The sequence below is a fragment of the Chiroxiphia lanceolata genome, chromosome Z (assembly GCF_009829145.1).
Source record: "Chiroxiphia lanceolata isolate bChiLan1 chromosome Z, bChiLan1.pri, whole genome shotgun sequence".
Classification (NCBI taxonomy): Eukaryota; Metazoa; Chordata; class Aves; order Passeriformes; family Pipridae; genus Chiroxiphia; species Chiroxiphia lanceolata.
The window spans coordinates 43,021,063-43,035,481 of record NC_045671.1 but is presented as its reverse complement, the minus strand read 5'-3'; the positions used below and the strand labels follow the sequence as shown (position 1 = coordinate 43,035,481).

The 14,419-nt window shown below is 37.5% G+C and overlaps 1 protein-coding gene across 2 annotated transcripts in view; it reads right to left on the bottom strand.

Moving 5' to 3' along the window:
• Positions 1 to 2,231: 2,231 nt before the first annotated feature.
• PCSK1 (proprotein convertase subtilisin/kexin type 1) overlaps positions 2,232 to 14,419 on the bottom strand; it is a 28,876-nt gene continuing 16,688 nt past the window's right edge. For both annotated transcript variants that reach the window (XM_032675542.1, XM_032675543.1), the window contains exons 9-14: positions 13,288 to 13,388; positions 12,118 to 12,351; positions 10,623 to 10,780; positions 9,055 to 9,188; positions 7,093 to 7,254; positions 2,232 to 5,001 (exon numbers count right to left, since the gene is read on the bottom strand). In XM_032675542.1, the coding sequence (XP_032531433.1) occupies positions 4,639 to 5,001; positions 7,093 to 7,254; positions 9,055 to 9,188; positions 10,623 to 10,780; positions 12,118 to 12,351; positions 13,288 to 13,388 (1,152 nt within the window). In that variant the 3' untranslated portion in view covers positions 2,232 to 4,638. The remainder of the gene's footprint in view (positions 5,002 to 7,092; positions 7,255 to 9,054; positions 9,189 to 10,622; positions 10,781 to 12,117; positions 12,352 to 13,287; positions 13,389 to 14,419) is intronic.

Here is a 14,419-nt window from a genome sequence, read left to right as displayed (position 1 = left end):
ATGGTTTGAAACATTGACTTGATAATGTGGCTGTAGTCAAACAAAATGCTACATGTTACAGCAGCCAATTCATTTGTTCTAGGGAAAGAATACGACATCAGAAAGAAAGAGATATATGCTTAGCTACATTTGATTGGAGGTAGTCAAATGGCTGAAATGGTATAACCATTAAGATATATTTTTCTGATAAACACCCACTTTCACATATTATCTATTTATTTTTGTCTGGTATCTTAATGGAACTTGGAACATGTTAGACCTATCTTTTTTTCCAGTAGGCATTTACTGCTTTGCTGGAAGCAAAATTCCTGGTTCTTTCTGGTTACATTATCCTCACAAACTGCAATAAGAGATATTTTTAATGAGTACTTGAGTAATTAAATAGAACAATATTTACAGAAATTATCTCTATTAGTGCCTAGTGGAGTTGGAGTTTGAACTTTTTCTGTCTGCAGTTAGAAATGTTAGCTAGCCAAGCAATTGATTCAGAGCAAAATACACATTTCTAGAGTTTTGTCTTTCTAAAACGCTGTTGTGAGTGGCATGTCTCCTTGGAGCACTGGAACTGGACTTCCTGAAAGGAAAGACTAGATCAAACAGAAAGGTTTTAGGCTCTGGAGGTACTCTGCATAAAAACAAAGGTGGTGTTGCATAAAAACAACTGATTTTTTTCACTGTAATTTTTCAGCAATGACTATTTTCTGAGCTGAACTAACTCAGAAGACAACTTTCCTTAGGTTTGTAGTGTTTGGAAAACTGCAGTGGCAGAGTCTCTCAGGGACAGCACAGCTCGTCCTGTTTCTCTGATGCTCACGGATTTAGGTGTCACTGTCACCTCCACAGAGTGATCTGTACCAAGTTACGGAAGAGCTCAGAACCAATAATCAGATGTTTCCTCTTCCCATGATTACGCTCTTTTAATAACAGACTATGTTCTTTCCTAATTTCTGACACTAAGATAATGCAGTAATAAATACAATACTAGAGCCAGTATTTTATTTGTAAGTTCCCCTTTTCTCTCTTCAAATAGCTTTCTATTTACTGAAAACAGTTATGGTTGTTTTCAGAATGAAGTGTCTTTGGGAGAGGTAAGAAAACTAAATTTACAAGTTTGGAGCTACAAGACAGGACTGACTAGAAACTCTGCTTGGGTAACTCAAAGCAGATAAAGCTAGAAAGTTTAAATGCAGCATACTACTTCAAAACCCAGCCAAACTGAAAGAAAAAACATTGTTTAGTGTGGAAGGTAATTTGCTCTATTGTAGATTTAGATTTCTTTTTTTTAATGCTACTTCAGAAATCCATTTTCTATGTACAATTACTAGAAGTATTTCTGTTATAGAAATGTATCTTACTGAAAGCACAGAAAGTGTTGTAATTATCTTTAGGGCATTTGACAAAGCAGATATTGTAATTGAGCAGTGGTTACTTGAGACTCGAGAAGCAAATAAATCTGGGTATGGTCTGTAAGTCCCCAAGAAGTAAAGCTTTAGAAAGCAGAGTCATTCATATCTGTTTGCTCAAACACGATGTCCTTCCAGGATAACAGTGTGAGAAGGGGGTTCCGTGGGGGTGACTGCATCTTCCTGATCATATCTGGGCATCAGTGTAGGTTGGAGCAGCACAGGGAACACTCCAAATTGTATGTATGGCTACACAGTGCCACAGAGCCCACTCCTCATCATAGACCAGCAAACAGCTCCCCCAAAAAGCAGTTCCCCACAACTGTTTCCAGTATATAAGGATATGTAAGGTCTTGTTTCTCTACTGACTTGAAATGTGAGTAGTTGTGAAAGGGAACAACACATATTTCGACTGCTTCTGCTTTTATGCAAGGAAGTGGAAGACCTGTGTGTTTAATTTGACCTCCTGAGCCATTCTGCTGTACTATTTCATTATAGTGCTTCTGACACACATCTGTATATGAAATAGGCAGAATGTGGTAATTTAGAGCCACCAAGTGTCAATTACAGACAGTGCTGGTGTCACTGATGTCCACAGCAAATCTTACTTGGCTGCAGGTGTGAAAAGTAACCATGTGAGTGTTCCCAGTGAAGAAACCTCCTGAAAGTCTTAATCTTCTATACATTACCCATTTTTACCACCCAACCCCTGGTTATTTCCTCAAGCCATTGTCTTTCATTCTAAACTCTACTTCCCAGTCCTTTTAAGTCAATAACTTGACTTCATCTTACTGTTTTCTTCACAAATTTTAAGACCAGACACTGAGCTCTGCTAACACACTGTATTATGCTACTAGTAGACAAATTTTAACATCACATCACATACATGTTGCAGTTGCTGTTGTAACATGCCTTTTAAAAAATACCTTTATTGGATGAAATTGTCTCTTTCCCAAGAAAAAATCTGGTTCTTCAATATAATTTATTATGCCTTTTAAAATTCTGTCTGTTCAATAAAATCTTTACTATATTATAAATACCTGTAACGAAAATATAATTTAAAATTCTGAGAGAAAACTTTTTTTTTACTTTCACATTTTTCACAAAACCCACAGAGGCACCAAGGAAAGACTAACAATAAAATTAATTTACTCCTGTACAAGCTGATCTGGGTTGGAAACATTCAACAGAGATTTAAACTTGTCTTCTGGTGAAACTCTGGCTACAGCATAGGAACTGATCTTAAAACAAAGGAGCGTCTTTTGTTTCCCACCCTTTTAACCCGAAAATGTCTTTCAGGACTGATGGACTGTTGCTAGTACTTTCCTCACTGTAACATACCTGAATGAGGATTGGCTAAATTAGTTGTTATCTGAGAGAACCAGCCTCTGAGCTCCATGGCACAAGACTAAAAGTTGTCCTTACCTCACCACATCGTTATATTCTGAAAATTAAAAATTAGTGAAAATAAGTGCTCTCCCTCTGTAATAGCAGCAATTAGAAATTTTCTTGTTTTGCTTGTTCATTATTTATGCATTGCCAGAAAGCTTTTGCATAAAGGGCAGCAAAAGAAACCTTTCTGATTTGGACCACTGCAGGGATTTACCTTTAAATTACAGAATTTATTCTGAAGTTTGAAAAATCTCCATCCAAACTCAATTACGAGCAAAATGTTAAATTCCTGTCTTGGAGACACATAATTTTAGGGAATAGACAGTGAAGAAGAATCAAATAATTGTAGGGAGTCTGTAGAACACACTTAAACAGCAGACGAGAGAGGAAGAAAAGTAAAAAGCAGTCAGCACTTTTTTGGATTTTCTTTAGCACTGCAATGAGATAACTATCCCCTGGAAATCTTCATTTCCTTGTTCTAGATCCCCTACAATTTCTGAGCATCCAACATGGCTTTCTTTTTTTTTTTCTTTTTTTTCAATTATGAAAAGAAAAATAATATGTCACTCTTGACTCTGTCTTTAAAGAAGTATCTGTGGAAAACTGCTTGTCTGGTAAAGTTAGGGAGTTAGTCACCCTAATTGCTTTCTGACAACCACCTGCCTTATCCTCTTCCACTTTCTCCATCTTTCTATTCCTCTCCCTCCCACTCCACATTCCATGCACACCCTTCACAGGGTATTTTTTTTAGTCTCACACCTCTCCCCATCCATTTTGCCTTGACTTCTTAGATTTTTGTGAAGTGTTACAACCTACTACAGATACCCTTTCTGATCCACCTTGGTCACAGTTCAAGGAAAGGACAAAGCGATCCCAGCTTTGCTGTTCTGAATACTGCAAGGTGTAGCCATGTCAGAAGGCAGTTATGTTACTTCAGAAACCTAACTGATGACCCACAGGTAGAAGGTTGGTCCCCAAAACTCATATAATTGACACAACTATATCAGTACTCCATCAGGTAATTCATAACAGGTGTAAAGAAAGCCAAGTGCTATCTATATAGGAGACTGTCCTCATTAACTACACACTGCCTAGAAATTCTAGGCTCATGATTCAGGCACTTCACTTAGGTATTTAAAAGTTAGGTGGAGAAAATGGCATCCCATGGTCTGGGATGCCTCATTTGGGACTCTTTTATATTAGTGTATGTCTGTCTGTCTGTAGTCAAAATTGTGAATAACTTCATCAGTCTTCACTGATGCCCCAGTCCAACTCCAGCCTCCCAGATGTTCCTTTACAGGAGAACAGAAGGGCAAGGGAGCATTGTTGCTTGGAGGAGGAACAAAGCACCTATGACAGAAGCAGTACTGTCTGCAAGTATTAAATAGGAATAAATGACAAATATAACGGTGACTGCAATATTCACGACAAATCCACAGATAAGAATATATCCCCATAGCTTTGGCAGTTTGGTTCAAAACTGCTTGGTAATTCAGGTTTTGAATCCTACTGCATGCTTAAGTGAAGAGGGTGGAAGAATAAGTAATGTGAAAACTGTTTAAAATAGAGCACTAGGGTTTTCAGGGGAATAATATTGCATTTCATGCCTGAGGGGGCAATTCTACTCTGATGGTAATGAAAAAAGGTTTTGAAAAAAGATATTACTAAAAAGTGTCAGTTTCCTGCCTTATCCACTCACACCTGTTTTTTCCCTTCCTTGATATTGGTACTAAATATGAAGCAATCAAAGCAGCAATCACAAGTAGAGCATACACAGACTTTGGAAAAAAAAACTACAGGTGGGGAAAATGAATATTTCCAACTCAGTGCCACACCCTACAGTTTAGTTTCCTTCATTTATGATATCAACCAAGGCTTGCAGCAGTCTATCATCTCTATGCTTGTAAGGTTTGGCATTGTAAAAAAGATCAACGTAGTCACTGTACAGACTTTCTTCTGAGCCTCTCAACTGGGAAGGCTTGTTCAATTTTTTGAGGGCTTGATAGAAGTGTTCATATGGAATATTTAACTTCTCACTTGCAGTCTTCTTTGGCAGTTGCTTCTGATTCATCTGTCTGCTAAAAGCACTTTGCAGTAAATGTAGCATAGCCTGTGATGGGATTTTATCTTCTGCTTTGTCACTGCTGCTACTGGCATCTTCTGTGATTTTGGGTTTTTCACTCAGGTTTTCCAGTGTGGTATGATCCTAGAACACAGATTAGCATAAAAAAGGTTAGGTGTCAATGGAAAATTGACCAGATTCAGGTTTGCTCTGGTTAGGGATCTCCATTTACATGTGAGGAGAAGTTATTTTTTCATTCAGTAATCACATGGCATCTAGAAAACAACCAGACCATTATCGACTAAAACAAACTATTGAAAGAATTGTATTGTATAAAGTATCAAGTCCCTCCACAAGATAGGTAGTTACAAATTCATATTCCTCATTGGCAGGATACAACATGTAATTTTATACCAAAATTTGTCCCAGTCTTTAGAGATATATCTGGTTGTACCATGGGACAAAACTCCTCAGCAGTCTAAATTAAAGAAATATACATGGAGTGCTGAGAGCAGCTCTGACTGTGCCACATATCCTTGTGAAAAGGATTGAACCAGTGCTTCCATACAACCTTCTCTGTAGATGATCTCACTTGAGAAAAAGACAGTGAAGTACAGCTAATGCGTGGCCATGACACCTTGGAAACTTTGGAAGACCAATCTCAAATTCAGATGCACAAAGCAGCTGGTGAGAAGCATGATCTTTTTCAATAGGAATATGTGCCTGTATAGCTTCCTAGTTTACCATAAGATTGTCTTTCTAACTGAACACTCATTTTATCCTCATTTGTTCTCTACCATGTCCACCCATCTTCTCCTATAGTACTTTCTGGATCCGCTTTGAGCAAGTTTGAGCTGGCTTCCCACCGAGTTGCCAAATGCTCAGTGAAAGCCTTTCCCCCGCTTCCCCTTTAGGCAAAGGAAAAAAACTATAGAAACTGAGAGAAATTGAAATCAACTGAATTATACCAAAAATATATATTTACATATATTTACAATTATATTTATTATTTGAATATATATATATATATTGTACACACAATAGGGAGCTCCCGAGGGGGAAAAAGGGAAAAGGGAGGGAGAAACAGGGATAAAAACTAAAAACAAATATCCTCCAAATATACCTATTAATAGAGAGCTAGCGGATAAGTACAAAAAAAACGGATTAAATACTTTCCTGAATGGGACAGCAGAACTGTGCGAGGCAGCAGCCAACTCCCCCACGCCTCCCGGAGAGACTGGAGATAACGGCAGGTCTGAGCAGCAGGCCCTGGCCTATACAAGCAAAGCCCGTCTGCAGAGAGACCTGTCGCCTTCAGCCACCAGAAGAGAGAAGAGCGAAGGCCTTTTATATGCTGTGTTACGGAAAGGGATGATATGGAATACTTCCTTAGATCTCTACCCCCGTTGTTAAGGAAGGCCTAAAAAATCCAAGAAACCAACCCACTACAACTTTTACTTTCTTGCAGTTTATTTTCTTGCCCGTGGGTGCCAGATCTGCTGACACTTATGTCATGTATTTAAAGACCATAATCATGTCTCCCTCAATCTTCTCTTTCATAACCTGTCTGAGGAAGAGAGTTTAACCAACTTTATGGATATCCTAATTACCTAATGGGGAGACAATTTGATGTGATGGGACTAATAAAGAATTCGGAAGCTCTTGACAAAATTAAGCACTGTGAAAATGTACAAAACTGCCATTCTGTGCATCCTGAAACTCATTGTCACTCTACCTCTATGTTTACAGCACTCTGCCTAAAGGGTAAAGAGGGGATGATCAAGAAGCAGGCAGCAACAGATCCACTGAACCAAACCACCTGAATAAGTGAGTCCCTGACTTTTGACTTTTGTTAGAAACTTCCTTCCAAACTCCCTGGAAACAGGCAAAGCTGCTCTTGGATGCAACACTTGTTCTCAGTAGAATTACATAAATTTAGTGTGTCTGTCAAAGACATCTTCCTCTCTCCTTTTACCACTCAACTGCACTAGCTACAGATTTCCCTGCTTGAGCAGCAAAATCCTGTTACCATCCTAAACCCCTTATATTTTGGTATATGAAAACAGAGATTAATAAAAATATCAGTTTTTAACATTGACAAAATTAAGATACACAACGCAAAAGTGGTCAAGGGTTAGATGAAATGAATAGAGAATGAATATGTCTTACTAGGAAAAAATAACATTTTCTTATAAATTGAAAAATGTGTAAGGAAAAAAATTAATGTAATACTACCTCTACAAAGTCTGTCATCTTCTCCACTCCTCTTCTGTCATTTTGCACAGCATTGTAGGATGTATATAAACGTGGCTGCTTCATGTGTTCAGGCTGGGTAGCAGTGCCATGCAAAATCAGTTTCCAATTTACAATCCTTCCTTCATTTTGTATTCGTCTGGACTGAAAAACAAGCACAGCATTAGAATAGGTTCTCAGGACATAAGAAGATGAAACAAGACACTTGATTTTAAAGTAGACAGAAATTACTAAAGCAAACTCTAAGGCTTTCAATATCTAAATTTAGACAATGATTCATAGGCACAAAAACAAGGATATATTAGAGACTATATATCAGAAAGTGGGATTTAATACAATGGCTTAACCACTCCACATATTCACATTTTGATGTAACATAATTATTAATTAATCATGTAAGCATCAATGGAATTTTACGTAACACACCATGCTAAAAATTACTTAACTGGTATCCTGCATTATTAAAATTTGCTCACTAAGACATTCCTTCGCAATTTCCTTATTAAAGTTACCACTGGAAATGGTAATGTGAAATAACATTCTCCAGTGGTGTGTAACAGCAATCTGAAACACAGTGTGTGGAAGTGAGCAACAAATGCTTATACACAAATTTTGGTAGCAGTACTTCAAAAGTAGAAAGCGGAAGGGACAAGTACACGGAACACTGAAACTTTATTTGACCAAAGCTTCTTTCAGAATTTTTGCTCATTCATTTTGTGACTGAAGATGGCTGCTGAAGCTCTTATTTTCTAGAAGTCTAGACTAAAGTTTACCTACACAACTTACATGACAGTTAAAGCTACTCATAACTACAACTTATGAATAACTCTGCATGGGAATCTGTGATGTCAGTAAGGTCATTAACATGAAAGCTTTTTCAGGAATCACAAAATCCTAAAAGTTGAGCAAAGAGTATACTATGCGTTGAGGACAAAAATCTTAGTTTATTATAAGTTTCAGGAAGCTCTCACTTGACAAGAAAAATGGGAAATATTTACAAATAAAATGCTCTTCTTAACATTTTTCCCCAAAAAATGCATTCAAAGAATAGATATCTGTAACCATGGGGTTATCTATAACCCTGCAGCATTAACACTACACTGTTGATAATAATATTACTTCTACTGCCTTGTCCATCTGCTCAGCAATTGGCAATAGCCTCCTGTTTACAATTTGAGGCCAATAGGGGCTGCAGGCTCAGAGTCTAACAGGAAGCATTCAGTTTCTGCTAAGATCCAACCTCTAATGACAAGCTTATGGACAGACATCCTCAGTGAGATGAATGTGTTTGATTACTCTCTCTTTGAAGGAAATGATTTTTCAGTTGCCTACCAAGCAGCTTTATTCTGGTGTCTTGCTACTGTAATCCATATCCCCAGGTGGTTCTAATAATCTGATTTATTTCATATCTGTAGACTTCTTGGTTTTAACCCTTAAACATTGTTCAACAGTAGTTAATCTCAGAAAGAAATCAGGGAAAGGTATGCATCAGAATAGCTCACTGAGATAATCAGAAATTGAATAATTCAAAAGGTTTTGAGTTAATGAAAACTGTGCTCGTGGATCAAGAGAAGACTAAATCCATGCCGTGTTCTTTTCTGCAGAAAAAAATTTGCAGTTAACTACATGTTAATTTGATTGCGTATTTCACTCCATGAATCACAGAAAACTATATTAAGTGATTTCTTCCAGTGACATATGTCTGAGAAAAACAGACATGAAATTGTTTTTGACAGGTACGTGTCAATGTCAATTGCATTTGAGTAAAGAACAAGAAAATGTGACTCTATTTTTTTACTTTAATCCTTACAGATATTTTAAAGAAACTCTCATTAAGATCAGTTAATGAGAAGGCTCATAATTCAACATGCTTTGCAGCGGTTAGTGATGATTTTATTTGTGTTAGCTTTCAAACATAGCTAATTAACACACAGACACACTTACCATATCAGTAATTCTTAAAACCCAGGTTCCTGTTGGGTTTTCTCCCCATGTATGAACAGACATGAAGTCCCAGTTCTTGAAGCCATTGGGAGATTTATCTCTCTCTCTCTCAGCCAGTAAGACAGTGCTGGTCCCTGTGTGAGTGCAAGATCAACAGTAAAGTTGTTCATACATGTCTGCTTTTACTTTTCAGATTGTTCAACTTGCACTCTACCTAGTGCATAGGTAACCTGGAAAATGCACTATTTAACAGTGGTTCTCTTAACAGTGGTTCCTTTAATTATTTTCACTGCAGTATTTAAGAGCACGCAAACTACTAGGTCACACTAAAAAGGCACATCTTGAACAGTGTTCTAACACAAAAAAAGCAGTGAATGCACATAAAGAAACCTAAGAAGCAGAAGTCAGACACAATTGGTGTTTTCCACTGATGAACAGTTCAATAAACTTTTGAAAAGGAAGTTTTGAAGGCAAACCAGCTCCTGTAGTATTGTGAAACCACAGCCTTATCCTGATTCCCTCACTGTATTTTTTTTTTTTGGTGACTGGATGTAAATTGTTACAGCCTGAAATGTTCCTCCAAGAGGGTGAAATAGTTATTATTACAATAATGCTGCAGTTCACAAAGTATTTCTGCAGAAAAAAAGAGATTATACTGCATGGTAGGAAATTTGTTGGGCTTAGTTTGCTTCTAAGGAGAAAGCAAGGGAGCTTTATTTACATAATAAGGAGCAGAGAAGCCCCAAGGAGCCTTGTCATAATTTATAAATATATTTAAACATAACATCATAAATACAGAAAAGAAATGACATAAATTTGCTAGTAATGTTTTGCAAGAAAGTGGTAAACCAGCAAGAAACAAGGGAAAACCAGCTTAGCCATGAAAGCAAAATGATGCTAAAGTGGAGGCAGCAGTATTTGATTATTGCTACCTAGAAACAGAAAAATTAGATCAGTCTAATGTTTAAATTCGTATCTGAAATCTTGTCTTTTTTTTCCTAATAATACCAGTTAATCTAACAGACCTTACTGTCTACAAAGTTCTTTACACTAATTGTTTTGGTTTTTTTCTCCTTATGGTGTTATTTAAGGGTATTGTCAGGACAGCTTGCCATAGTCTAGCTCATTTAGCATATTTGTACTAAGGTGCCTAACAGAGGCACTGTGTTTTTAAATACACAAATGTGGAGATGCAGTTACATGAAATCTAAAGAGTTATATTTTCTCAGTTTTCCATTAGTCTACTAAATCACAGGAAATCTGATAAGCATTATTGAACCATAATTTGTTGTCTGCCAGGAACCCTCAGTTTTCACAGGTCCTGTTGCCAGAATGAAAACGTACCATGCCTTTATTTTCTAAAGTAGGATTTTCAAATGGGTGAAGGCTGAAAAGGGGTTTCTGTGGTTCCCAGAATGCTTTATCATTACACTCTCCTCACTGGATTTATCCAGTGATATATATATAGCTCTTTTTAAAACCACTGAAGAACATAGAGCTGTTTTTTTAATTGAATAAATGCTACACATTAGAGCAACACAAACAAGGTGTGTCTTTGCCTTCTGTACCTGATGGAGATACCAGTGTGACATGAAGATCACCTCTACGGGAATATTCGATCGTTGCCTCAAGCTGCACATGCTCCAGAGATAAAATGGAGTTCTCCTGGCCCTCGCAGGCTTTTGTGGGAATTTCAATGATGACTTCTTCGTTTGCTCTTAATAATCTGGCAAAAGTTACAGCAGTTCTTTGATTATTCAGAGGAACCTTTGATTCTGGATCGTGATGTGAGGTGTAAATGACAGATTTAAAATTTCAGAATGTTGAGGAAGAAAGAAGTAAAGACAAATTCTACATTTGATATTCTTTCGAATGCTTCTGTGAAAACCATGGGAAGTTTTGGAAGTACAGATAGTATTGAAGTGGATTGCAAAAAAAATCAGTCTTTGCAGGCAGCTACATCGCACAGCTGTATCAGACTTAGACTTTATTGCCTTATTCAAATTTCCAGAAGAGCTGTTATCATGAAGCTAAAATATGACAGCTGCAACCTGTCCTGGTCCTTTTCAATCAATGCCACCTCAAGGAAAAAAAAGCTAACATCTTCTGTTCATGCTCTGCACAGACAGCTTCTCTGCACAATTCCCATTACTTCCAAAGAGAACGGATATCTAAACTCCACATAAATGATTCTGAACTCAGAATCATGGGATTTTTGTTTATAATGTAACACACAGGACTGCCATAAAAATACATAAGCAGCAATTATTACATACATCAGTACTGTGTCAACATCCTGTGGAAAAGAGAGACCTCATAAAAGCAAATTGATAAAAAAATAACATAAATAATAAGACTACCAAGCAGCGACTCTCCAAAACACTGCAATATGTTTCTGCAGACAGACTTTTGGTGCATTGACATGGTATAATTTCAGCCTTTGAAATAGATAATTTTTTCTAGACAACAAATACATAAATGAACAAGTGGAGACAAAACCAGCCCATATATCCTTATTGATTAACCAACTCAGTGACTAATTATAATTTATTTGCATGTTCAGCTCAGTTTAGGCTCACTATGCTGTGAGCACGTGTGAATGAGGCTGGTACGACTTTTCAGTGAGACTTTGAGACACTTGTTTTTCATAAGAGAAATGCTACATATATGAGTGAAGCTGAATCTATCACCTTGATTTCAACATATCCCATGCCTGTCAAAGGAGAAGAATTGCTAAGACCCATTACAGATATTTTTTTTTTAAAATCCCTAGGAGACTTCACTATCTTTTTGTCTGTCTTCTGATAGTGTCTAAACATTCACGCTTTAGCTGACTGGGTTCTGCCTTAAAGAATCCTTCACTCTAGTAATTTCCATCAGTCCTACACTAAAAAAACAAGAAACAAATGCTCCTTGCCTACCCTCTGAGGAATACAGTAAGACAAAACTAAGTGAACCAAAAGAAATCTCTTAGCCTGGTTGAGGGCAATCTATGAAGAATATGATCCTTCAGGCTTTACTAAGATAGACTTAAGCTTGGTAACTGCTAATGCAAATTCTTACCTTGGTTCAAAGCTCTGGTCTCTGACAATACACTCTCTCTTTTCTGGTACACCTTTCCATCTTTTGGGATCAGCTAAATCTACCAATGCGTTGGCATTGAGTAGTCCAAACCCAAACCGACTGTTGACCATCAGTCCCGCTCCATTCTTTTTCCATCCTGGGTTTCCAGACAGTGGATCATATTCTGAGGTCCACACTACCAAGTGCTGCATATCCCTCCACGTTAGGTCTGGACTGTTGAGAAAGTGATCCTGGTTAGTTGGTTTAGGGCACTTTTCTCTCAATTATTAGTCTGCCATAGAACATGGTTTGAAGGTATATGGCATCCTATTATTTTCAAATACACAGCATGTCACACACTTATCCTCACAATACTTCTCCAGGTAGACAAGAAAAACAGGTATCTAGCAAGATTATAGTCCAATCCTTCAAAACCATCCTGGCATTTAAAGTTAGCTACCAATACTAGTATTCCCCACCAGTCTTTATAGAACCTGGACTTTGAAATGTCACTGGGTATTTGATTCTGTGATTAACTCCACCCTTTAAAACACCTAAGTGTCTTGACTTATGTCACCAAAGGGGTATGCAATAGAAAATGGAACCGAATCTGCACCATCCAAGTACTAAGTCTGTGAATTTCTACCTAAAGTATTTTCTGTGGAAAAGCCACTGTCCTATCCCTTCTTACCTTCCCCATGTTCTGCATTCCACCTGCCCTACAGGATCCAAACCTGGCTGTTCCCTGCCTGTTCTGACAAACAAGCTTGGGCACCTTCCATTTTATGCCTCATCATTGGCAGAAAATCTTCTGCAAATTGACGGAAGACCTAATTTAAAATCTTGCAACCTATTGTCTTCAAATTATGTTCTCCTGATCCATGTGCAGCCTCATTTTAAGTGCATTTGACCCGAAATCAGTAAACACTGTTGCCAGTACACAAAATGGACTAATATTCCTCAGTCATTCAATTCCTCAGGCTTCAATTCCATTGATTCTGCTTTTCTAGGAAGGTGTTGAGGCTTGTTTTTGTCATCAGGCTGAGTAAGTCTGATAAAAAGTGGAGCTATAGCATGAGGTGGTGCCACTTCAAACAGACAATATTACAGGGAAGATGGTGGGGTGGCTGAGGGACAGGAGTTTCAAAAGGTAGTGGTGTGTCATCTTACTTTGCTTCCAGAGCTAGAGCAAAAATCCCTGCAGCCAGCGGTGCAGATGCAGAGGTCCCAGTGTGAGTTTCTGTACATTCATTGTGAAGATCAACACTTGTCTGATAGAAAAAAACAAAACAAAACAAAAGAATCCCAGATTGTGTGAATAAACAATTGCAAGTACAGTCATATCCACACTCACAAACATAACTATGTATCCTTTACTTGGTGCGTATTAATACACACCTCACCAGAAGAAAAAGTGATGGATGTTTAAATCTGTTCATATTTCAATCCACTCCTTTTACTTCAACTATAATTTTTGTATCAAAACGCTTTGTGTTGGAACAAAATACTCCCACACTGAATATCTTATTTTATTGTAAGATTTCACAATAAGTGTTTCAGGCTTACTGGTGAATCATAAAACCAGATCATTGTGTTGGGCCTAGAACATTTAAAATTACTGCTTGCTAGAAAATTACTCATAGGGTTAGTACTGCTGTTCTGCTCCCTCTTCAGCAGAAGAACTATAATTTGCAATGAAATATGTGCTTTATTTGGAAATTAAATACCAAATTCATCATCCTATGTATCTACATCTCAACTATAAAGAGAAGCCACTTAAGAAAGACTAATCTCCTGGCTAACTTAGAATGACATTATTTTATCACAGCAATTTTCTTCAGCACAAGAAAGGCACACAGACTGGTACGTTTGCTTGCCGAATACCTTTTATAGGTTTGGAAGTAATTATTGCTGCTGTTGCTCTTACACAAGGTGTATCAGAGACCCCTACATCACAGGTTCTTTTTCCTTTTACTCTAAATCTCTTTTCATTTGCCCTTTCTGAAGAATGGTACCATATCAAACCATGCAGAGACCTCTCTCATACACAAACAGCGTTCACAAATAGCAGACAAATTCAGCATATTGACTTAACTGCACTGACACAACAATTTTCTCTAACCATTGCTTTACAGTAGAAGATGTTTCAGGGATACGATCACACTTTGGATTACAAGTCCCTCAAAGTTTCAAGGCAAAAGCACTAAGCATGTCACACATTACACAAAGCAGGCACTTGAAACCAAGCATTTAAGAGGTTTCATTTGTTATTTGCATATGCAATACATTTCTGTTTGTTCTG